The sequence below is a fragment of the Sceloporus occidentalis genome, unplaced genomic scaffold, assembly GCF_023333645.1.
Source record: "Sceloporus occidentalis isolate IW3139 unplaced genomic scaffold, rSceOcc1.0.p SCAF_4, whole genome shotgun sequence".
NCBI classification, from domain to species: domain Eukaryota; kingdom Metazoa; phylum Chordata; class Lepidosauria; order Squamata; family Phrynosomatidae; genus Sceloporus; species Sceloporus occidentalis.
Window position 1 is genome coordinate 33,617,219 of NW_028316984.1, and position 24,660 is coordinate 33,641,878.

Consider the following 24,660-nt stretch of genomic DNA (forward strand, 5'->3'; position numbering starts at 1 on the left):
GTGAGCTCCTTTGGAGGAAAGCTAGGACAGAGATAGAATAAAGAAACCCAGTAAAGTGAATTACAACACTCTTCCAAAAAAATCAAAGTGACTTTACAAAGTAATTGCTGTGAATTTATTGAGGCCTGTTTTCTTACAAGTGTAACATTCTTCTGTACAACATTCATTTGAAGAGGCACAGTTTTCCTGCTTTTTGGTAGCACAACGTAACAAACAATCCAAATAAGTGATACACGCATGTTGAAAAGAACCATGTGTTGCCAGAGCAGCAGATTTAGCTTGCTGACAGAACAGTTTCCACTGACAGAGGGAAAGCAAGACACTTTTACAAGTGATCAGTGGCTTGTTTCTTTGGCAGTGGAACCAATGTAAACGGTGTTTCAGATTCACAGACAATCCCTTCTGCTTTGAATATCACTTTTCAATTACAGCCATAGGAGACAATCTAGTAAGCTGTGGTTAAGTTTTATGGGACTTGTTAAAGATAGAGAACTGAACATTTACTGAATCGTATTCATGATTTGCTTGGTTGTAAAGACAATTCAGCGTACATCATGGCTCTTTAGGTACACACTTTCTGTATTAGTAAAACAAGACATTGTACAAAATGTAGTGCATCATTTGAAGATTTTTTTTTTCTTTTAGAAGAAGCATAATTTCAAAACCAACTCAGCTATTGTCTTTAAGGTGTGACATTTATACCTTTCTTCACATGGCAAACTAACCAACAAAAATATTATTTTGCAGGAAAGCAATTGAGTTGTTAATTTGTCTGGGGAACAGGAACTGTTGAACAAAGAATTGAGAATCTGATTCACTTTCCACTGAAGGAAATACATGAACATCAGTTGGTTCACTTAGATTCCCACAAGCCAGAAAGATAAGCAAATTATTTCAGTCTCCAAATTGACACCATTTTGAGAAAAACCCTGATGCTGAAAGGAAATTAATTGATCTAATAGGTGTGCATTTACCCAATACAGAATCATAGAGTTGGAAGAGATACAAGGACTGTCCAGCCCAACCCCCTGTAATGCAGAAATACACAATCAAAGAACTGACAGATGACTATCTGTTTAAAAACTTTCAAAGGAGTCTCCACCACACTCCAGGGCAGCATATGTCACTGTTGTCAGAAAGTTCTTCCTATTGTTTAGGTGAAATCTCTTCTCCTGTAGTTTGCATCCGTTGCTCCTGTCCTAGTCTCTTGAGCAGCAGAAAACAAACTTGTTCCATCCTCAATATGATATTCTTTCAAATATTTACACATGGCTATCGTGACACCTCTTAACCTTCTCTTCCCTAGGCTACCCAGCTCCGTATGCCACTCCTCATAGGGCAGGGTTTCCAGACCTTTCACCATTTTGGTCATCCTATTCTGGTCATGTCGCAGTACACATATGCAACAGCCAAGTAACCTTTTGCATCCACACCCACAATCTGCAAACACTTTCTAAGCTTCAACATTAACCTCAAATGTTTGGGAACCTCATAGAATTCATGTGTTTCAGTTGTTGTCTGGAGAAATGTTACAGTTAAAAAAATCTTTGTGAGAGTAATCTTTTGCTCAAGCACACTAAGCACCAGCAATAGGGATGGCTGCAGGCCAAGTATGTAGAGGGAAGAGAGACTTGGGACATTCAACACCTTTTCCAGGGTTAAACGCCTACTTCTCCCAAAATCTACAGGGATGAACCTGTTTTCCAAATCTGCCACTGAAATTTAATAGATTTTTGAGGACAGCAGTGACACTAACAGAAGAGAACGGAAAATCTTTTTTTAAAAAGCAGGAACATGCGATATAACTGAGGTCAGTAAGGAGACATGATCATGGCATTGTTTGATACAGTGCCTTTCAGTGAATAAGCAGCATTTTAACAAAGAAGCAGATCATACAAACTATGTCTTCTTGAGATTTTGCTGAAGCTTGAAGGAGAGGAAAGAGGCTCAGAGTAGAGAAGAGCTCAATTTTCCAATCTGGAAATTTAATAAAGAAAAGTCTCTATCATATGAGTTCAGCCATTTGCAGAAATACACAATATTTGCATTTCTGCCTGATAGGATGCATACTGCCCTCTTAAAGTGAATTCTCTGCTTTCAATTTTTAAATGTTATTTTACTACAATTATTTTGGTAACTAATGTTTACTCTGCTTTTATCTATTTTTGTTTCTAAAATGTTCTTTTAAAAGGGTATATCTGAAACTTATATAAAATAAATATGTGGTGTTAATTATTCTGAAGTCTAATTTGCATGTTATCTCTACAGTCTGGACGCTGCAAAAACACTCTCCCAGAGTTGGCTACCATTTTGCAAGTGGAAGAGGGAAATATTTTCTTGGCAGCTGCCAGACCAAAGAGATTATGAGCCCTTTTATACTATGCAATTATAGTACTAGGTTTTCCACTTTAACTGCCATGGTTCAATTCTATGGAATCCTGGGATCTGCAGTTGTACTTAAAATTCTCTAATGTCTCACCAAACTACAAAACCCAGAATTCCACTGGATGTTTCCATGGCAGTTAAAGAGGAATCAAACTACTATAATTGGGTAGTCTGAAAGGATTTCTAGGAACTGAACTCTGGGGAATAGCATTTAGAATTCTTCACCACAAAGGTTTACTGCTTCACAAAAATGCAAATCCCAGGAATCCACAGGATGCAGCCATGACTGTTAAAATAGAATCATAGTGCTATAAATGTATAGTGTAAAAGGGCCATATGTGTAAATTGGTCCACAGAAAATCCATAGCAGGTGATGTGCCTCATTGGAATCCACGTACCTCCAGTACAGTTATTTTGTTCATCTTGCATGAACACTGTATATGTTGCTTAGGCTTAATTTAGCATGAAAAAAGCAGAAGCTAACAAAAATGACTCAGTGGTGCTAAGGGTGTGCAGTCTTGGTGGTTTGTTGTTTGAGCTGCTGCCCAATCTCTTGTTATCTCCTAGGCCAACTACTTTTGAAACTGTGGGGTATTGCAAAAACCATCTGCGATGTTGTAATTCACAAAATTACAAATGTCCCAAGTGTGAAGGAGGGGGGGCTCCAGCCAAGTGCATGAACCCAACCACCTCTTTACAGCCCAAATGTGCCTCCTGTTGAAACTGCTGGGAAATATCAAAGCAGAGTTGGATGCTAAGGTAAAAAGTAAATAAATGATCACCTCTGAGGAGAAAGGGAAAAGATCCTGGAAGGAGAGAGAGTAATTAATGTCATGGCTGAATCTAAAATAGGAACTAAATTCCACCCCAGTTCTACCAAGACTGAGTGACTGAAAGTATCTGCAAGTGGTAATCATTGCAATATTATTCCAGGATTAACCACAGGCCCATCCAGTGTATAAGGACCCTGGCCACGCCAATACTTTGCACAGCCTGGACACGCAAATATGTTGCCCTTGCACAGGAATCATCCACTTAGTGGAGTCATTAAGCACATAACAACCACTGCGTATATAGATGACAACCCATTTCTGTACAGCTCTTTCGTATTTAGTTATGCAGAACATTTGGGCCTTGTTTTTGTATATACTGTGGAATTTCCTTTAAAAAGCAAGTTTGGGAAAACAAGTCTTTATTTCAAGCCATTTTCAGCAAGAAAATGACTTGGAATAATGATCAGGGGGCAACTTTTATGGCAAAGACAAATAGGAGGAGGAGGAGGAGGAGGAGACTTCACAAATGTTTGTGTCATCCTTGCACGGAGGCCATGTTAATCCCTTTATCCTTCCAATTTTAGTATATGGACTGCCAAGGTGATCATTTATACTAAAATAGTTCAAGAATCTCAGTACCACATTTACAAAAAGTGGAACTGCTTGGTACATACCCCAATATACATGATGCCTCACTTATTCCTAGATTCTTGAACAGATTCCATATAACTGGTGGTCCAAATTACGTTCAGTAACACATGACAGACTCTGAAATTGATCTTAAATAATACTGACCAGTATTTTCTATTACAAGTGTGGGCAACTGTGGAAGGCTAGGGGCCCTTGGAGACAACCACACTTGTTTCCATAAAAATATCCCCAAATGCCCTCTAGGGTGCACAGGGGCATTCTCATCTTATTTAGGGGGCTTCCTGGACACTAGGTATTTTGGATAATGTTAAGGCTATATTTGTTAACTGCCCTCAAGTCATGGTGACCCCGTGGATGAGACATCTCCAAGACTCCCTGTCCTCCACTGCTCTGCTTAGTTCCTGCAAATTCATAGCCGTGACCTACTTAATAGAGTCCATCTCTCTAGCATGTGGTCTTCCTCTTTTTCTGCTTCCTTCCACCTTTCCTGGCATTATTATTTGTTCTAATGACTCCTCTCGTCTCATGATATGACCAAAATAGGACATCCTTGTCACCTTGGCTTCCAGGGAAAAATCTCCCTGGAAGCCAAGATGACAAAGCATAGGCTGTCATATCTTGGTCATATCATGAGAAGAGAGGACTCATTAGAAATTTTTTTGCAAAAGTTTGTTTTTATGCTGGAGACGGTGGTTCAAGGGGCTCCAAATATGGTAAAAATGCTATCCATATTGCATAAAGGCCATTTAGGAGCAAAATGACACCCCCCATTTTTCTATCCGGGGGGGGCACAAAATGGCCATGCGGCTCATGGGTTACACTTTGCCCATCGCTGCTCTATCAGCTACTTATATAATTAACTACGTAACCTCTCCTGGCTGCACCCCACCACAACACAAGGTGGAAACATTCACCCATGATCCTATTGCCAGCAGACGATACTTTCTTCCCAGGCAGCTGAGGCTCAGTAAAGTCAGTTGGGGAGGGGAGTTAGTCAAGGCAATAATGTCTTGCTAAGTACCAAAAGTGAATATGGATCAGTGACAGATAAGTAAACTCTGATAACTTAAGTATATTTAACTAAAGTAGCTGATAGAGACTAATGGCCAATAGAAAGAGGGCTCAGTTCTGGAGCTGTTGGATGCAAGGTATAGCATTATTTTATCCTTGCAGTAAGACTGATAGACATGCATAGCCGCAAAAAAAGAATAGTGATCTAGCCATCAGTCTCGCTCCTTTCCCCACAATTTAGTTTTGAAAAACAATTCATGTACACTACTCTCCTTCATTCTTTTTTAAAAGGAAATATTCTTTCAAAGTGAAAAACTGTTGAGGGTGGGAAGGGAATAAGGTTTTCAAGTACTGTAATGTCATGGACTCCAACCAATCATTTCCCTTTTCCCAACAGTCAGCTCCTATTCCAGGCTTGCAGAACTGTTTCTCCATCCTTCACCATGCCCCAGGATATTTGCCCCAAGGAAGAAAAGCATGTTTCCCAAGCAGGCCCATTGATCTGAGAACATTACTTCCTGCCTTCCTGTTTGCTTTATCTGTTGAAATTTCATTACCATTGGGAAAGCAAACTTGTTGTTTTCTCAAAACAGTTTGACTGATTTTGGATAATGGAAAGGCAGGACTGAAGTCAGCAAATGCACAGAGTAAAAAACATTGCAACACTGGAGACTGTAGAGAGAATGATAGATCTGAATAGTTGAAAGGCCCCATGCTCTCTCCATAAAAGACCCTACAATCACATGTGTAGCCCCAATAATTTGAAGACTTCTCTTTAGGAAATGAAAGCTGGAAGTTGAAATGTCAGTGGGATTTTTGCCAGGATGAATTTTTAAAGCTGATGATGTGAGCTCTGACAAGTGGATTCTTCAACACCCTTAGAGTGCTTCCAGATGGGAAGGTGCTTTCCTGTCTTTCTTTCATTGATGGGTTTTCTCTGGTTTAAAAAAGGCTCAGAAACAATGTTTGGTGGGAAAACAGGGGAGGGTTACAAACAGGAGACAAGGTTGCATGAAGGTCCCATAAAATCTGTGAAAGGTAGAATAAAAGCCTAGGCTGGAAGCATCCTAAACTACCAGACAAACCCCTAACATCCTGATCTGCAAAGGAAGCTCAGAGAAAAATGGCAGGCCAGTTGTTTAATGCCCATACATTGTATACCCCACAAAACAGGAACAATGGAAGGGAAGAACCATAGTTCTTAAATGGTCTGTTCCTTAACAAATATATTAGTAAAACAGAAAATGATGAGATTGTGAAAGGGGAAAGTAACATATAGCATATATAAGTAAATTACTTATGGGAAATAATAGTAAAAACTAGCCATCTATATGTCCCTATGGAAGCCCACCAATAAATTATTCTTAAAAAGTGCTATATAAAGGGAAGAAATAAAGTATATATAGAATTATGTGCCATGTATATATAGAAATGTCAATTATGAAATATATACAAGGACATCTTTTCTGTCATCAGTGCCCAATAAATTGAAGTAGAACCCAGTTAATTCACTGGGTATCAATTAAAGACAAGATTATATTTAAAAAATCTAAGACTATTGATTACTAAAGCATACCAACTTCACTTTGAGAGAAAAGTCATCCAGCTCTTCCTACCTATGCATCAAAAATGTGCTACTCAACTGCCATTTACATTTTGCCTCTTCATCCAAAAATATAATTGCTTTATGGAAACCGGTAAAATATAATTTTGCATAAAAACGCATTAGCAAGATATGACCAAGAACCTACAAGGTGAGCCACACTGCTTCTCCCAGACTTGCAAGAGACATATATCATGCCTATAACTTAACATGAATGAACACACACATACACACATACACACGGACAATCCTATGTCATCAGGACAATCATTTACTTCCAAGTGAGAAGCCAGATACTTTTCTGACATCTTTTTGTGCTTGACACTCATGCAAAGCTTCGGGGAATTCCAACTGTATTAAGACTATGAGAATGAAACAAAGTGTGAAGCCATGGGAAGTGATGGTAAGAGATGGTGTATTTATCACAGCATTAGGCATTGATGAAGTGATCTTGGATTCATTTGCCAAGACTGTTACAAAGAGCCAGTTTTCTTTCAGAATGTCCACACAACCAAACCCCTTGATGTTCAAACATATACCAGTACATACTTTTCTTTACCATCCATTTAGGATTTCTTTCCTTTTAAATAATACATTTTTCTTCAGTATTTATAATATGAACAAAATACTAGTACTTAAAAAATTCTGACCAATGTCTAAGAAGAATACACATTTTAAAATGATAATGTACAACTTCACATTGTTTTTTTAAGGCATGAACCATGGCATATGAATGGGAAGAGCTTCCAGAAAAAGCATTACGACTTTTTCAGCATGGTCAGTTCAAGCACATCACATTAAGAAACTAAGTTGAAGATGGAAATGAACAAGGATTGTGACGCAAAATTAAATAACTGCAATGTGGACATTCTAGACAAATTCTAGTTAAAACACAACTTGTTTTGTTTTGGAACTCCATGTCTATTTTAAGCACCAGATACTCTTCAAAGCATCTTTGGCTATCTCAGTACATGCTTTTCTTGTGCTGCACTTTCCGTGTCTGAATCTTTAAAGAATGCATTATTTAATGACAGTTGCAAAAATGTTTAGGGTCTGGGTTAATGCACTTTTGGAGGTCCATTATAAAGATGAATATAAAAGCAAATGGAAGGTTTCCTGCGGACCCACAAACCACCCTTAGCTATAAGAAACATGTGCATAGTTTTTTTCAATTTTTTTTTCTTTTTAAAGAGTGATATGTTACTAGATCTACATTCTCAGTTTACCAGAGTTTGAGGGTTTCTAGTTTACTAAAGCCAGGATCCTTTCGAAGTTCCCAGTACGTGTCATTAGAAACCCAAGCTTCTCTTTGATTGGCATCAATAACTTTTCTGTAAACATAAAAGAGAATAATTACTGTTAGGTAAAATAAATTCAAAAGCATCTTTTAAATGAATTGAGTTAGATTCCCATCTAAAATATTTTTCGGAAAACCTTTTTTTTTAATAAAAAAAGAGCAAAGATCTTGCTTATCGCTTATTTGATAGGGAAGAGAAAGACTAGTTTCAGTCTCTAAAACAGACAACTAGCAATGTTTTAGCTTTGTGAAGTTCACACAGAGGCTCTCCAATGGATAGAAGAAAGGAATTGTTTGTCATCCTGTCTTTTACCCACTTTGGCACTCAAGGCAGATTACAACAATTAAAAATACTGAAGCTCTTTTATCTAGGCAGGAATATACTTATGTAAGGCAGCTTTTGCAGGCTCAAAGCACCAAATTGGATTTAAGTTTTGATGTACTTTGGAGTCCAAGATTTTTAAAATTATATCAAGAGATTCAACATGGTGTAGTGCCATGGTTCCCAACCTGTGGGTCGTGACCCCTTTGGGGATCGAACAACCTTTTCACACGGGTCCCCTAAGACCATTGGAAAACAGTAGCAAAATCACAGCTCTGAAGTAGCAATGCAAATAATTTTATGGTTGGGGGTCACCACAACATGAGGAACTGTATTAAAGGGCCATGGTATTAGGAAGGCTGAGAACCACTGGTGTAGTGGTTTGAGTGCTTGACTGTGGCTCAGAAAACCAGGATCTGAATCTCTGCTCAGCCATGGAGACCTACTGGATGACCTTGGGCAAGTCACATTCTTTCTCCCTTAGAGGAAGGCAATGGTAAAACCCCTCTGAACAATTCATGCCAAGAAAACCCCATGATAGATTCGCTTTAGGGTCACCATAAGTTGGAAAGAACTTGAAGGCACCCAATAACAAGAAGACATTCTAAATATATGCCAACTGATTTTAGATATACATATCATATGAACCCTTGGTCCAAAATGCTCTGTGACACTAGTCCCTGACCAAATAAGGATATTATGAATTCTAATCTATCGCCTGGTACAAACGGGCCTTTCCAAAGCCCTCGTCGTGTGCTAGGGCTGCCTGCGGGGCAGAGCGCCCACACGCCCCACAACCCTCACACGTGACGAAGGCGCAACAATGGCGGCACCCTGTATACATGGGTGCTGCCATTGTTACATAAACGCCACGCGGCATCTGCATGGCACTGCGCAGCACTTACATAACAAGTGCGCCAGTGGCACACTTGTTACATTGCCACCACGGCTTGAGAAGAACCTGCTTTTTGTGAGTTCTTTTTCCGCCGGCGGGAAGCCGCACGGTTCGGTGGCTGCGGCTTCCCTCCAGCAGAAAAACAAGCACCAGGAGGCTGCCCTTTTCTGTACCACGCCAATATTTTCTTCTGTAATTTTATTTCCTGTCTGCAAATCTCCCAATATATGCAGAGAGAAAAAACACATTTCTTAAAATCAATTGATCATTAATTAAACAGAAAGTTTGCTTACAAAAACAGGACCTTAACTGATTTTCAAACTGAGTGATTTGCATTGCAATTTCAGCATTAATATTTCTCCAAAATTAAAGTATTAATTAATTAATTAAGCTAAAGAGCTGATAAATGTAACACTGCCCATCGGCTTGGTTCTCCTGGATTTTTAAAAAAAGTTTATCTGCTTTTTGTTAATCCCTGAGGTTTAGAGAAATATAAGGTTTAGGTGATAAGACTCAAATAATTTATGTCTTTTTTTGGTCAAAGGATGGTTTTTATTTCACAAAGCAACTTAAGAAGGATTTTCATACAATAATGCTGAAAATATAGCTCACTCCATCCAAATGGGGATTGAAAATATACCTCATTCTATCAAAATGAGGATTAAAGTACTATATATCCAGTCAAGAAACTATATAAGTGCTTCATTATTAATTTCACTATCATCATCTCTGTTTATCTTTATTAATAAATACTATATGATAACAAATTCCAAGTTTAAAGTATGTTAAGCCAACAGTTAGTAACAGCATCTTGTAAGTAGGGTGGTCTTCTTCATATACAAATGGTACTTCTGTGTTCTACACTAAACACTGCATGTATTCTGAAGCGCCTAAACTTAGGGCTATTACTAGTGTGTGTGAGTGTGTATGTATATGTGCACATGCCTTTAAACCTCCTGTCGACATATGGTAACCCCCTGAATTTCATAGGGTTTTCTTAGGCAAGAAATACTCAGAGGTGATTTTGCCAGTTTCTTTTTCTGAAATATAGCCTATAGCAGCTGATATCTGTTTCTGGTCTCCCATCCATGTACTAAGCAGAGATGACCCTGTTTAGCTTCTAGACAGGTTCTGATCTTGGTATTTAGGCTGGGTTACAATTATTAGTATTCACACAGAAATCAGCAACCTAAAGAAATCTAAAAGAAGGGGGAGGGTAGGTAAATGAAGTTACTGCTGGGTTGAATGAGAAATGAGCTTTTCAAAAATGCATGTAGCTATTTCCTTCCATCCAAATCACAAAACAAGGGTAATGCCAGGGGGGAGGAGTACAATCAAGGATGGGAGTTTTGTTTGTTTGTTAAGGCTTTGGATTTATTACTGTAACATAAATTCAATACAAATTAAAAATTAATTGAATTGTTTGAAATATCTCCATTCTAACTTGGGAGTTTTGCCCCCCAAAACTTGGAAAACCCCAATTTTAAAGGACTAAAAATGCCCAGTCAACTGGGCCAGCTGAAGTATTAAATTTCTCCTTTGTCATAGGCCTTTGGGAAAGTAAAAGTGTAGCAGTGATGATGAAGCAGGAAACTGCAAGAAGACTGGCACTGGCAGGAGTGTCATCCCACCCTGCAGGCTCCAGTTGCCAGTGCACCTTGCCACTTCATTCTTCCATTCCTTCCCTCCTTCCCCTCACAGGTCAAGAAGGTGAGAAAGGAAAGGATGTGAGCAGAGATGGCCTTGTGTTATGAGGTGAATGTATTACCAGCTTGAGCCTAGGGCTAGGCAGCATGGTGGAACTTTGCTTCCAAACAGCCTCGAGAGAATAAAGGGAGTCCCTTTACTCTTGGAGCTCATTGGAAGCCTCCCTCTCTTCACACAGTTGGGCGTGGGAAAGAAAAAGAGAGCTCTTAGCTTGGTACTGGGACTGAGGTTGAAACATCAGGATAGAAAAAGTGCAATGATTAATGGGTTGAATATGCTTAATCAGAATGCAAATTAATAGTATGCAGAATTATAATAATTTGCATAACATACAAATTAGATACCTGGATGTGGAATATGGCAACCCTAAACATAAACATAATTACAAATAAATCTTGTAGTTCTTTTGAAGCTGACAGAAACAAGTTTGCAACAGAAGCTTTCGTACGCTTATTCTATTTCATCAGGCTATGTCTTAGATAAGTGAATTCTATTTTTAGCATATTATTGATTAACTGAATGTGTTAACCTTTTCTCACTAACTTTCCTGTTTGTATTACTGACAGTTAGCCTATTATCTTATGCTTAAATTTTCCTAATCTAGTATTCAGCTGGCAATTCATTTGCTAGCAGGAAGTAATGCTGTTCCTTAATTTACATACTTAAAAAATTTTGGTACATGTTCCATATTGTTTTCTTCTAAGTAGCGCCTCCGATTTCTCTGGAGTTCTTCTATTCTTTGTTTTTCTGCTGCTGCTGCTTCTAAGTTCCCCTCTTCCAAGAGTCTACAGTGTAAAAAAATCATTTAGTTGATACCAACATTCAAGCAATAGAATAACAAAAAAATCAAGGATGACAACCGGCACTTCAAGAGAGTCTGAAATCACACATTCCAAACAACTCTGTCAGTAAACAAGGTTGTCACCCAGTTAAAGTTATCAATTGATTAATAATTGATCAGTTCAACATTTTTAAGTTAAGCCACTGACCAAATCAGCATAAGTGCACATAAGCAAACCCAACAGTTCTGAACAAACAGCATAATTTGCTTGTTTTTAAAATAAGCAGCAACACGTAAAAGCAAGCATAATTTTAAAAGAAGCATTCCCTCATGTGTGTGTCTAACAACGAAAAGATGCCTCTTCTAAGATGTTGCTTTCTGCAGTGTTTATAATTAAAAATAATATCAAACTAGTTCACCCTTTTAGTTGATCAAAAGGTTTTCAAGCAATTCATATAATGAATTAACGTATCAAACATGGTAGCTCTGAATATTAACACTCTTATAATCCCTATTCTAAAGCAGCCACAGCCATTAGAAAATCAATATAATTCTTGCCTTTGATCTGGCCGGAACCTTGCATCTGTTCTTGGAAGAAGGTCTTTCAATGCTGGATCTAACTCATTCAGCTCAATGGCAAACCTCGTAAAGCCATAGTAACGCTCATAATTGGTTGGCATGGAGCCTGCATTAATAGTAAAATAAAGTTATTAGTTAATCTTTAGGAACAAAAAGAAAATCCTGCATGCAGAAGGAGGTGCCAAAGGAAGATAAGTTCTTGCTACTCCTCATAGTGTCTCCAGCTACTGGGAAGGATGACACATACATTTGTCAAACCCCATGCATGCACTGTCCAAGGGAGGCCAGCTCATTAATACAAAGTGACGGGGCCATTCCACTTAACTGACGGGAGAAGGACGGGAATGCTCCACTTTTCCATATGTGATAATCTCCACAGACTTGAGAAGCTGGAAGAGTGTCTGGGCATTCCAAGAGATGATTATGGTGGACCACAGGGGGTTTAAAGGGTATAGCTTCTCTCAGAAAATATGACTCTTAATCTTTTCTTTCAGAGGCCAAATATTTGTTTTCTTTTTCACTGATGCCAGGAGGCAGCAGAGAGGGAACAGAATGGGGAGGGTAAGCAATAGAGAAAACACACACAAACACACACCTACATCAAGGGAGAGAAAGGAGATTAAGTGAAAGTGCTAAAGTAGTAGTTGCTGTTGAGAAAGAAAGCTCAGAGAAAAAGCTTGGTCCTGGGCAAAATGAAATAAGTCTGTAGTACTAGATAAAAAAACAACATGATCACATAATTCCCATCTTCCTGGTGTTAAGATGACCTGATCCCACCTTTTTATATGCCTTTTTCTCACCAGACATAGAACAGCTGAATTCTGATATACAGTCAGCCCTCCATATCTGTGGGGGTTCTGCTCTGTACCCCCCTCCCCTGTGGATAATAAAAAGTGTGAACCTCAAGTCCCATTGTTCAAAATGGTGGCACATCACGTGCGCTGCCAGTGGAGTGAATGGAGCAGGACCATTTGCAAATACTCAAATCTGCAGATGGCAGGAACCAACTGTATAATCTAGATTGGGGTTGGAATTGTGAGACTCTCCAGATGAAGGTGGGATTGCAACTCACAACATCCCTAGCCATGTGAGGAATGCTGAGAGTTGCTATCCAACATTATCTGGAAGGTTTCCCAATTCCCATCTCAATCTAGACTGAAAATGAAAAGAAAGGGTCTTGAGTGGAAAGTGAACAGCCCCTCAAGATTTTCTAGCGCCACTCCAGTCTACCACTTTTGATACAGTGACAGCACAAATTCAATCAATTCTAGTCATCTCCAGTAAATTTAATCATCAGACTAATGTGGTTTTACCTGGCCTCCATATACATTTTGCTGAAGGTCCAACTCCACAATATAGTCCTTCATGCCACTTTCCAAAGAGGCGATGCACCACCTTTCCTTCTTGATCCATGATGACACCTTGAACTTCATTTACATTAGAATTCCAGTAATTCACCTGGAAACATATCAAAACACATTTTCATATGTTTCTATATACGCTTCTATTTGTTAATTCTATAACAAATTACCCTAAGGTGCTCAGATTATCAGTCCACTCAACAAGGGTGCCACTATGGGAGGGGCAAAACGAAGACAACAAAATTTTCCTTCTGTCCCCGAATATCTAGCATTACAGTAACTTAAAACTTCAGCTGAACATTCAGAAATACAGTATGCAAAGGGGTCTTGTAGCACCATTGAGACTGTGTAAAAGAAGTTGTAAGTAAGCTTTCTTAGACTTGGTCTATTTCTTCAGTTGAAAGGGGGAGAAAGCTATTTTATGCACAGAAATGTTGTTTTCTGTGCAAACCACATGTAATTTTTGCTTATAGTAATTTCCCTATTACAGGATGTTTTGTGCAGGAAATAGCTTTTGCTGTACAGCAAATAATATTTATGCATAGAAATATAATTTTTCTGCATAGAAAATCCTGCGTAGAAAATGTTGTTTTCTGTGCAACACAACAATATGATAATTTTGCACAGAATAAGTGCCAGACTGCAAAGATTCTCATCAGTCCAGGATTCCTATCAGGGGTTCTTGACACTTGAAAACATGTTTTTCAACCATTTTTCAAATGTTTTTTTACATCCTAAGAATTGTATAGAAGACTTGCAGATTTGTTGCCTAGACAGCATTGCACAACCATTCACTGTCTACAGCATAGAAAACATAGGTTTTGTCACTGCACCCTGCACAAACACTGGAAGCTAGAGAAAGGAGGAAAGATTCATTTCTCACATTGAAGCACTGGCTTTTACTAAAATCCCAGCCAGCTAATGAAGTTGCCAGTGGTCGTATGTGCTCCAGAAAGGATACTGTTAGAGCCTGTAGTTGGAAGAATACTTGTGTTCACAATGAGGATCATAGAAAAAGTTACCTTCATAAAAGTGAGTTTACATATACAGACACTGCTTTTTGTGTTTCTGATGGTTATTTCTCCATAATGTTCTATCCACCTCCTTCCACTAAGGATGTTGTGTATACAAGTAGTGACTTTGTTCCAGACATAGCAATCACCATACCTAGAAGGAACATTAAGTGGAATTATTATCCTCACTGGTACCTTTTCAGATCACTGCCTCCATGCATGAAAATTAACACCTTTCCAATCCTGAACTAATGAACACATGAAAAGTATGGTTCCTCTGCCGATCATTTATTTAAAAGATTTATTATTCACCTTTCCACCACTTTTTCGGGCCTCAAAGACTGCTTACAACAACTTCGCCACAAACAGTATAATAAAACAATGCAAAAAAATTGAACAAGAGCAGCAGTATATAACAGTCAGCAACCATAAACACCATCCCACTGGTTTCTAAAACCCTGGATGAATAAAAGGTTTAACCCAGAAATGTAGATGTCTGACACATACATCTGGGGGCTTTCCATATGTTGAATACTAATACCACAAAGCCCTGTCTATGGTATCTAACAATCCACTACACTTCTGAAGATGAGTGACGCTGCAGCTGATCTCCTATAGAAAGAAACTAATTGAGAGGTATAAATGGGAATAGACTGTACTTTAGACAACCTGAACCTCAATCATTTAGGGTCAGTTCTTACCCTCTCTCTGGTGTTTGATATGGATGAAATTTGTTCTGCTGTGGAATTATAAAGAAACTGTGATGCTCTGCTGAAGATCTAGTCTGAATTGTAAACTACTACACTAAAAGGATCATTCTACATCAGTCTTATAACAAGCCTATTTTGTATTCCTCACAATCCTGTGAGATTGGCAAGAGACAGCTGAGAAATAGTGAGTTGTCCAAAACTGACAAACAGTGAGCTTTGCAGCTGACCAGAGATTTGAATTTTTAGAAGTTCATAATTCTATTTTATTCCATCACTCCATTGGTTCTGGATGAACTAAGCTGAATAGCAAACCTAAATTCTAGAATCAGGTGATTAGTCCCAAAGAAACTTCAAAGTGAACACCATATAGAATGATGAGGTTAAACTGTTTTGCTAGCTTCCCTGTGCTGAGACAAGGGCCAACCACATTCCCAGCACTCTAAGTAGTTCAAGTCAATGTACAATCTCTCCCCAAAATAGATGCCTCTTATCCTTATCCTTTTAAGAGAAACACTTTAAGGAAATGCTAACATTTACCAAAATAGGCATTCACAGCACTATTCAAAAACAAATCAAATGTAACTGCAGCACCCGTGAGAACCTCGGGCTTTTTTGAGATTCCATGTCCCTTGCCATTACCTGTAATTTGCTTCTATGCTACTCTATATGATTTTTTAGTTCAGGTTCGGGTACATCCCTCTTCTCAAGTCTGGTGCTTTCCAAACCTGGCTTGGAGAATTCAAGTCTACTACATCTCGGGAGGCACCAGGTTGGAGATGATTGTGTTACTTTTTTCATCAGTGTAAACATGAAACTGGGAATACCTGACACTTCAGAACAAGAGAAAGGATGCAAAATAAAGAATAAATGAGCTACTTACCTGGGAAGTGTCACATTCAGGGTTCCAATTGGCAGAATTTCCATTGATTTGCCCCAGAATTTGTTTTTCCACCTGATATCTGAACAGCAGAACAGAGATTTAGAAACCTGCTCTACATATTACTGTAGTTCTCTAATATGCAGTGAACTATGTGTCCCTAGCATAACCAATGATCTAACTCAGTCCTGCTCTGAACGAAAAGTATTACACTATTCTGAAGGCAGAAAATTTAAAACTCTCCCTTTTCATGTTGTCAAGCATGAAAGACCTAAATACAGTAGATTTCATAGTTATATTTAGGTAAGTTTTTTAAAAAAATAAATAAAATAAAAACCAATACATTGAATTATAATATAAGGCTTTGTTTCTTTTTAATTAAATTTGATCTGTAGGCTTGTGAATTAAAATGTATACCTTGCCAAAACACAAAATTCTTTGATTCACAGTGACAGGCAGAAATGGGTGGGTGGTGGCTAACCTGAAAAAAAAAATTACGGTGGCGAGGAATTGTTCAAAAAAATACAGAATACTTTCATTTTTTATCATCACTGCAACAGATACTTTACATAAGAAAATATATATGCAGCTGTGCAAAGTATATGAATATAAAGCTACAGTATTTCTGCAAAACTGGATTTAGCTTTAGAGTCCTACATTTTTTTCTAATGCTATAAAATATTTTTTATTTTTTATTTTAAAATGTAAATATTTACAATCTTATCAGCAAACATTTCAAAGTCAAGATGAAATGCCTCAACTAAAGGAGGAAACCACAGAAATCACAACTGCATTTTAAGGCAAATTTTGAGACAGATTTTACCTGCTCTGAGAAAAAACGAAATCCTTTGTCTTCCCTAATAGACTCATAAGTTTCACCAAGCACAGGGTTAAAAGGTTTGCTTCCAGCTCTGTAATAAGTGGAGGCATATCCTGAAGTTGCAAAAGCAGCGATAAGGACCTAATTAAAACAGCAACAATATTAAAGGAAAGAACTGAAAAACAAAATCTGAATGATTCTTGATTGAGAAAGGTAAGGACTGTACATGCAAACACACTAGTTTTTTTTTCCCCAGGTAGCAAGATGTGCCTTTGCCCTTAGTGGTTACTGTTGCTGGTATTGTTGTAATGTTGCTGGTATTGTTGTAATATTTATTTCAATCCCACTTTTTTCCCCAGCTGGGGACTCAAAATAGGTTACAACAAATTAAAAAACACATTGTTAAAAATTCACAAGACACAAAAGTTAAAACGAGATCAAACAGTCAAAAAATTAAAGCATATATCATTTAGTATGAGCACACAGACACATGTGGCATGCAAGCACCCACACACATATACTATCTGCATAACCATTGTTCTTGTTCCGAGGGAGGCATAAGCATAAGTTTTGCCGCTGTAGGGAAACCAGGAATGCCAAGAATATAATGGGAGACATGTTCAGCAATATTCTGTAAACCGAGGGGAACACCTCTCTCAACCTCCACTGTGGGATGAGGTGCCCCTCCTGCCCCAGCCACAGGTCTCCTCTGGATATAGTACTACAGTAGCAATAGTTACATATCAGGAGAAACTGCAGGATAAACTAACATATGCAAACTGCAATAATTTTCAGACTTGTGTACTTCTCCCAACCACAGACTATGGGAGCTTTTCTTTTGGTTTGAATTAGCAGTGCCAGGTTTTCAAAACAGCAAGGAACAATTGAAACTCATCACATGCAGGATAAACAATCAGGAAGTAGCAATTAGTGTTCAGTATCAATACCAAATGAAAGTACTGATTTCAACTAACTTAGCCACGTGTTTTCCCACATTGTCAACATCCATAAATTACATGATGCACACTTTTCTGTTGTTATGAAAGGCCCATGTGCTAAGGGACTTTGAGATATCTTGTCTACTCTATATAAAAGGAAAAGCTTTCTAACCCTCAAATAGGGAAAATTCCTTATAATAAGGAACACCAACCTGCTCTATAAGGGACAATTTTCTAATCCTCAAATAAGGAACATTTCTTACAATAAGAATAGCAATAGCAAGTATATTTCTATGCCGCTTATCAGTGCACTTAAGCACTCCCTAAGTGGTTTACAATGTATAAGCTAAGGTGGGTACTCATTTTAGCGATTTATGGAAGGATGCAACCCTGCAGCCCTGCCTGGGATCGAACTCATAACCTTGTGGCTGTGAATGGCTGCAGTACTGACATTTAACTACTATACCACCAGGGCTCCTTAGAAACTCCTGGCAACCTGTCAGAATTAACAATGGTTTCCAGTTTCTTCCAAAGTGGATGCTGAGTTTTAATATGCATCATAGTCAGTTTCAAAATAAACCAATTTACACTATGGATTATGAAGCTGGTTTGTTTAAATGGATTTTAGTTAGTGATTGGAAACCTGAAGCTGCACATTGCCTAAATTCAAAAGGATGCTTCTGTAGGTAATTGGTTAAGAAATGCAGCAAGAGTGATCTCCCCCTTTCCTGGCAGTCATGGGGGAATAGGAAATGGTGGAGCACACACTCCTGTGGTTTTCTATAGTCTGCACATGCTATGGTAAGTACATCTGGTCTCAGGATGGAGAAATTGTTTGTACTGTTTTTGTCTTAGGATCAGACCAACCCATAAAGTTGAAGAAAGAAGAAACCATCTGGAGGCCCTCTGATGAGGAAAGATACTTGGTCCTCATGTCACAAAAGGGTCTACAGAAGGAAATGGAACCATGTGGCCCTTTAGACACTGGAGGACTCCAATTTCCAGGATTTCTAAGCACCAGCTGTGCTGGCCAGGGCTGATGGACTTCAGTCCAACAACATCTGGAGAGTTGCATGATTTCAACCCCTGGTCTTCAGGGAGCTGCACTGTTCTTAACTTCTCCATACAAGTTAATACCCTCGATGGAAGCCTGAGAACTTTTGTTTTCATTTTATTGGGCATCTTCTGAGGTGCTAACAAAAACCAAAAATCAGTTTTCAGAGACACAGCCATGTTAGTCTGGAATATCAATATGCAAAGGGATTTTGTAGCATCTTTGTGACTAACAGAGTGAACAACGTTGTAACATAAGCTTTCATAGACTTGGACTACTTCCTCAGATGTTCACTCCATGCATCTGAGCAAGCAGATCAAGTCTACAAAAGCTTATGTGACAACTTCTTTTGCTAGGTTAGCCTCAAAGGTGCTACAAGATTCCTTCGCACAACAAGAATCAGCTTGTTAGTGACGGTAGTGCAACAACAATAACAACAAAATCAGCAGATGTATTCTGCACAGTTAGAGGAAGAAAAGAGCACTTCTATCTCTCTACAGATTTATCCACTTTAAAGCCCTTTGAGATTTATCTCACACTGTGTCTCAGTATATTTCCCAGCCCCAGTACCTGGAAACACTGCTCTTATACAAATAAAATGAACATAGTCTAGCAAGAATTCCCCTGTAAACTGCCTGCAGATGAAAGCAGGTGGCATTCTAAACTGGGCTTGCAAAGTGAAATTCCCTAATGACTCACTTCATTTCAGAATATAGCAAGTCATTTCTTCTGGTAGATGCACAAGGGCCCAAAACAGATTTGACTACAATCTATGAAACATTTTTAACTGCATACATACAAGCAAATAATCATTTTAGAAGCCTTGATATTTTAAATACATACTTTACTGTGCTGACAGCTCCAGGGCCTATCTGCTACATGTTGCTGACATTATATGCCCTTTCCTGCATTATTTAGGAGGGTGAGAGCCACTAAAACATCTCTCTTTCCTGGTGGCTCCCATACTGGTTAGAAAACAGTCCCTCCAAAAGTAACTTTTCAAGTTTGGGAAATTCCAAGTTATGTAGGAAGAACTCATTTTGTAGCTAAAAGGTGGGGATTTTTTTTTCCCCTTGAGAGCCAGACGATCATCCAGAAAACCTCTTGCAGACTCATTATCAGTAATGGGAAAGCTCAGCTTTCCATACATCACCAAGACAAATGTGCACTCCATCCATGTCATTCTCTCTCACTTGCATACACACTCTTCCACACACACACACACACACACACACACACACACACACATGCACTCATAGGGATCAATGTATACCCCCCGCTGCTCAGAGTTCAGAAAGGTAAAATTTCTCATTTTGGTTTGGAAAGTGGGATTTCTTCATTTAAGGTGGTCAGGCTGATGGGAAATCCCTGTGAGCCCCGTATCAGGCCTGTGGTGTAGAACTTTTTTATGCCTTTTTGGAAAGCAGGGCAATTAAAGTGTAGAGAGGACTCATATTACTGGATCCTCCAATATATTCCAGGGATTTTGACATAGCCACCAGCCTTTGTGAAGGAAGGAGCTAAAATATTGTCCACGGCATAAAAGCCATGTGAATGTTGGTCCAAAGAATGACTTGAGACCAATGTTTACTTTCTTATATGTACAGTACTGCATGGAATTCCTGTAACGACAGAAGAATCACTTGCAATCTCATACAACTCCCTTCCTCTAAGGTTATATCATTCCTTTAAGTATCAGTCTGATGTAAAGACATTATAATCAGAAACAGTAACAAGATTACATACATATTTTTATCACTTCAGAATGCAGTTTCACTTCTATCACAAGCACACCCTAAATAGGTGAGGTCAGACACAAGAAAAATAAACAAATATAATCTATCTTGGAGCCCAGAAAAAGATGGAACATGTGTCCCCTCACGTTTCTCACCATACGTTCGTAGGGGTCATCAGATTCGGCAGCCTTGTCCAAAAGCTCACTGTATTCTAGTTCCTCACAAAGGTGTTGCAAGGTATTCAGAGGCTCGTTTAGCTCTACTGGCATAGATACTTTGGAGAGATCCTTCCCAATATTATTTCTCAAAATGTTCCACAAATTGATATTACTAGTGTCAGGACAGGGGCTTGGGAGACATGTCCTTCGTCCATTTCTGAAAGCACCTCCTGTTAGTTCACCATTAAGAACTGGAAGAGAAAGAATACAGCATGACAGTAAAATCCTTCCACTGATATATTTATACATATTCATACATATGTATGAAAATACACGCACAGGCCTACACACGTACCACCTAATTTTGAATTAGATCAGGAGTGAGTAACCTGTGACCTAGATGTTGCTGGATTGCAATTCCTATAATCTCTTACAATTGGCCATGCCAATCAGGGCTGATGAAAGTTACAGCCCAGCCACATCTGGAGAACCACAGGTTCTCCACGCTTGAAATAGACCAATCTTCTATCGGTGTGACACAAAGCCCATAAGGAAATGGACAACTATAGTCCATTGTGCCCATCTAATTTCTCTGTGGGATTACTTTAAAATACTTGTGCTTATTTTTAACCTTGGCTAAATATTATCTAGGAAGTTTGGAACTTTGTACCTTCTCCTAAGCAACACCTGAAGGAAGATGTCTTTATGGAAAAGATACCCTTTTGCTTACTTAGAATAAAAGCTTTCCTTTAGAGGTCTTGTTTTCCTTACACTCTCTTTGTGTCCGTTGGTAGATGCCTCTGCACACATGTGAAAATAGGATTCATATCTCTCATAGAAGAGGAAGGGCAGTCTCTGCAGAGCCCCAGGCACAAGTTAAGCCTTCAGTAATTTCCCACTGAGTTACTGAGTCACATGGGCAAAATCATTGGATGGTGGCAGATCTTCAAGGGTTCCCTCTGCTACTCAGGAGCAGGGCCAATACAGGGGGAAATTAATTAAAGTGAGAAGTCTTTTTCTTCAGCTAAAAAGCAATATAACCTGAATTAGTAAAAATGTCCCTCAGAGGGATGGAGATTGTGCCTAAGTGAAGTTTTTTAAAATTTATACCTCTAGTTGCTGCCATAAATATAAAAAATAAGCAGTTCTATTGTTATATTAAAATCCTTTTTTAAAAAAATCCTACATACTTTGCCGGGAAATATTATCTGCAACACTGGTGTTGTCTTCAGATATGTTGTCACTCACATCACTTATGTATGATTCATCATCAGAAGCCTAAAGAAGAAAGTGACAAGATTAAATAAAAATAATGGTAAATAATAATGGTAGCAGGAGCAGCAGCGGAAACAAATGTTCCCATAAATTCAAGTCCCTTGTGATACATGTTCCCAATACATCTCCAGCTTCAATCCCTCCTGTAAACCTCTTGCAATCATTCTGCATATTAGTTAAAATACTACAAAGGTTATGCTTCAACCTGTACTCTCACAACATGTCAGACAACACAACTCTGGAAAACCCCAGCACAGCCCCTATCGACCACAGTGGGCATGCCACATTTGCTGGAGTTAGGGGTGCAGGACCCCCATGAAGGTTAAAAAAAACCCCAACTATATTTTTTACCCGAGAGAACACCTCTCTAGGAATCTCTAGGTCCTCCAGCGCCATGGAATCATACAAGGATCTACAAATGCCTAGAGCAATGTTTTTTCTAGGAATCTCTAGATTCTTCAGCATGATCAACCTTCAACAGAATCGTACTGGAGGACCTAGAGGTTCCTCGTGAGAATATATTAATCAAATCTGTGAACCCACAAAAGTTAGTCACAAATGTGAAGGGCTGACTCTGTTTCTTTAGCTGATACTGCACACACACACACACACACCACATTTTCTCATTCCACCCCCACTCATAAAGTGCAAACTATATTAAAATTGCCTGCAGTACAAGGATAGAGAAAGTGTGGCCCACTCCACATACGGTCCAGAATTCCCCTTTTCCAGGTCCCAAGTCCATCCACAACCTGTCAAAGCTCTCAAAGCTCTACTGATTGACTGGACAGTTGATTGATTGCTGGGCAAAAAATCACCCTAAAAGTGGCACACATGACTGCTCCAAGTACCCCCCCCCCATCAGCTAAAAATTGCCCCCAAATCCTGGAAGTATAAAACTGAGACCTCTGATCATGTCTGGACATAGATATGTGGGCATACACTTCTGCAACTCTATGATTCTATGATTTTTAGCTGATTTTTTGGAAGTGCAGCTTGTCATAGAGGCATAATGGTGAAAGCTAGCCTATGGCTCAAGCAAGCATGTGGGCATGTGCTGTGGCTCCACACAGTCAAAAGGCCACAAGGCAGAACTAAAGTCACCCAACATTACCTTCTGATATCAGTACAATACAGTATAACCATTGTCAATACTATTCCTATTTAAGCTCAATTTGGGCCTCAATACACACGCATAGAACAACTGAAGGTGTCTAATGTCACTGGAAAACTCAGCAGAATGAAAAGAGTGATACTTACACAAACCAATCTTGGCATATGTAATCTAGTATAGTATCAAAATAGTTGCTGTTCCTAAACCAGGTTTGAACCAGAATAAATCTAGGTACTGTATATACTCGTCTACAAGTCTAAAATTTATGCCCAAAAATTGACCCCAAAATTACAAGTCAACTTATTTACAGGTCACTATGGTAATGTGATAGCTGCTCTTTCAGATTTCCCCATGCCATGTAGAGAGTTTATTTCTTTCTGGAGCCAAGCAGAAAGAGTCTTGGGTGACTGATTGACATTGCTGTTTGTTTAAGAGTCTGCCCGTCTGGCTGAAACGAAAGCTGAAACAATGAAGCAAAAAGGCTCAATAAGAATCTCTTGCCATACGCACACATACACACTGAAGGAGCCTCCAAGTTTTACCCTCGACCTATCCACGGGTCATGGCAAAATCCATAATTTCGGTCCCAAAACCTGACGTTGACTTATACATAAGGTAAATTTATAGTTGAGTATATACAGTAAGCAATCCCCTACAAAAGTACCTGGAAGTCTTCAAGAATTCATAATTGCTTTTTTTCTGATCAAGGAGGACATTTAGTTCTTCCTGCCAAAGAATATGCCCATGTTCGATTTTAAGTAGTTTCCAGGCAGCATCCAACCTCAAAAGCTTAGTCTCTGTGATGCCATGTTGCTTAACCCTATAGGTATTATACTGGCCAGCAGACCCACAGAATAAAGACTAACCTCATTTTCTGATGAGCTTGCAGACAGAAGCACCTCTTGTGCATCAAAGAATTCAGAGACAGATTCAGACATGGAGAGGCGGCTCTCATGAGAAACTTGCTGGGAGAGTGGGAGGCTGACATGGATCTGCTCGCCTGTCTGTAATAGAAAACACATACACATATGAAGTCAAAACAATGCATACAGGGGCTCAGACCTCACACATGTCAGACTGGGATAGCCAGTGGATCTGTCTTCATAAGGGCAGCAGTGACATTCCTCCTAAGGAATTCCACCAGAGCTGAAACCTGACTGAAAACCAGTAGAGCTTCCATTCAACTTGGAGCAGATAAGGGAGGTGTGGAAGGGAGTAGATTCACTGCTCCACCAGCATTACTAGATCCATCAGCCATCTGATGCCAGAGACAATCCAAAATCTTGCTCAGTCAAAATAATTTAGTGTACAGATGCCCTGCTTTATTCTTGCATCCTCTTCTTTTCCCTCCATCTGGTATTCAGAAAAGAAACAGAAAATATTCTGAACCTGTGTATTTAGGCAAACAGGAAGTTTAGGATGAAGGAAAGACATTTTGCAAGAATACACTAAGAGCATGATCAAAACATACCTTTTCTAGCAGATAACTGGAACTTTTTTGTGGCAAGAGGTTATTTCTCTGTTGGAGGGGAAAGCAGCTTTACCAAACAAATATTGTGTTTGATGGGCGAAACATGACTTTGTCCTTTGGGATCAAAAG

The 24,660-nt window shown here is 38.9% G+C and overlaps 1 protein-coding gene and 1 non-coding gene across 4 annotated transcripts in view; both read right to left on the reverse strand.

Annotated features, from left to right (window-relative positions):
• Positions 1 to 31: 31 nt before the first annotated feature.
• The window catches only part of LOC149313703 (oxysterol-binding protein-related protein 6), a 118,953-nt gene continuing 94,324 nt past the window's right edge, over positions 32 to 24,660 (reverse strand). For all 3 annotated transcript variants that reach the window (XM_089519675.1, XM_089519674.1, XM_089519672.1), the window contains 11 exons: positions 23,927 to 24,064; positions 21,862 to 21,949; positions 20,669 to 20,922; positions 16,789 to 16,926; positions 16,383 to 16,446; positions 15,969 to 16,047; positions 14,388 to 14,532; positions 13,318 to 13,462; positions 11,984 to 12,110; positions 11,307 to 11,429; positions 32 to 7,754 (listed from right to left, as the gene is read on the reverse strand). In XM_089519675.1, the coding sequence (XP_089375801.1) occupies positions 7,646 to 7,754; positions 11,307 to 11,429; positions 11,984 to 12,110; positions 13,318 to 13,462; positions 14,388 to 14,532; positions 15,969 to 16,047; positions 16,383 to 16,446; positions 16,789 to 16,926; positions 20,669 to 20,922; positions 21,862 to 21,949; positions 23,927 to 24,064 (1,410 nt within the window). In that variant the 3' untranslated portion in view covers positions 32 to 7,645. The remainder of the gene's footprint in view (positions 7,755 to 11,306; positions 11,430 to 11,983; positions 12,111 to 13,317; positions 13,463 to 14,387; positions 14,533 to 15,968; positions 16,048 to 16,382; positions 16,447 to 16,788; positions 16,927 to 20,668; positions 20,923 to 21,861; positions 21,950 to 23,926; positions 24,065 to 24,660) is intronic.
• On the reverse strand, positions 3,663 to 3,764 carry LOC149313704 (U6 spliceosomal RNA). The gene has a single exon (XR_016281210.1). It is a non-coding gene; the product is annotated as a U6 spliceosomal RNA (small nuclear RNA).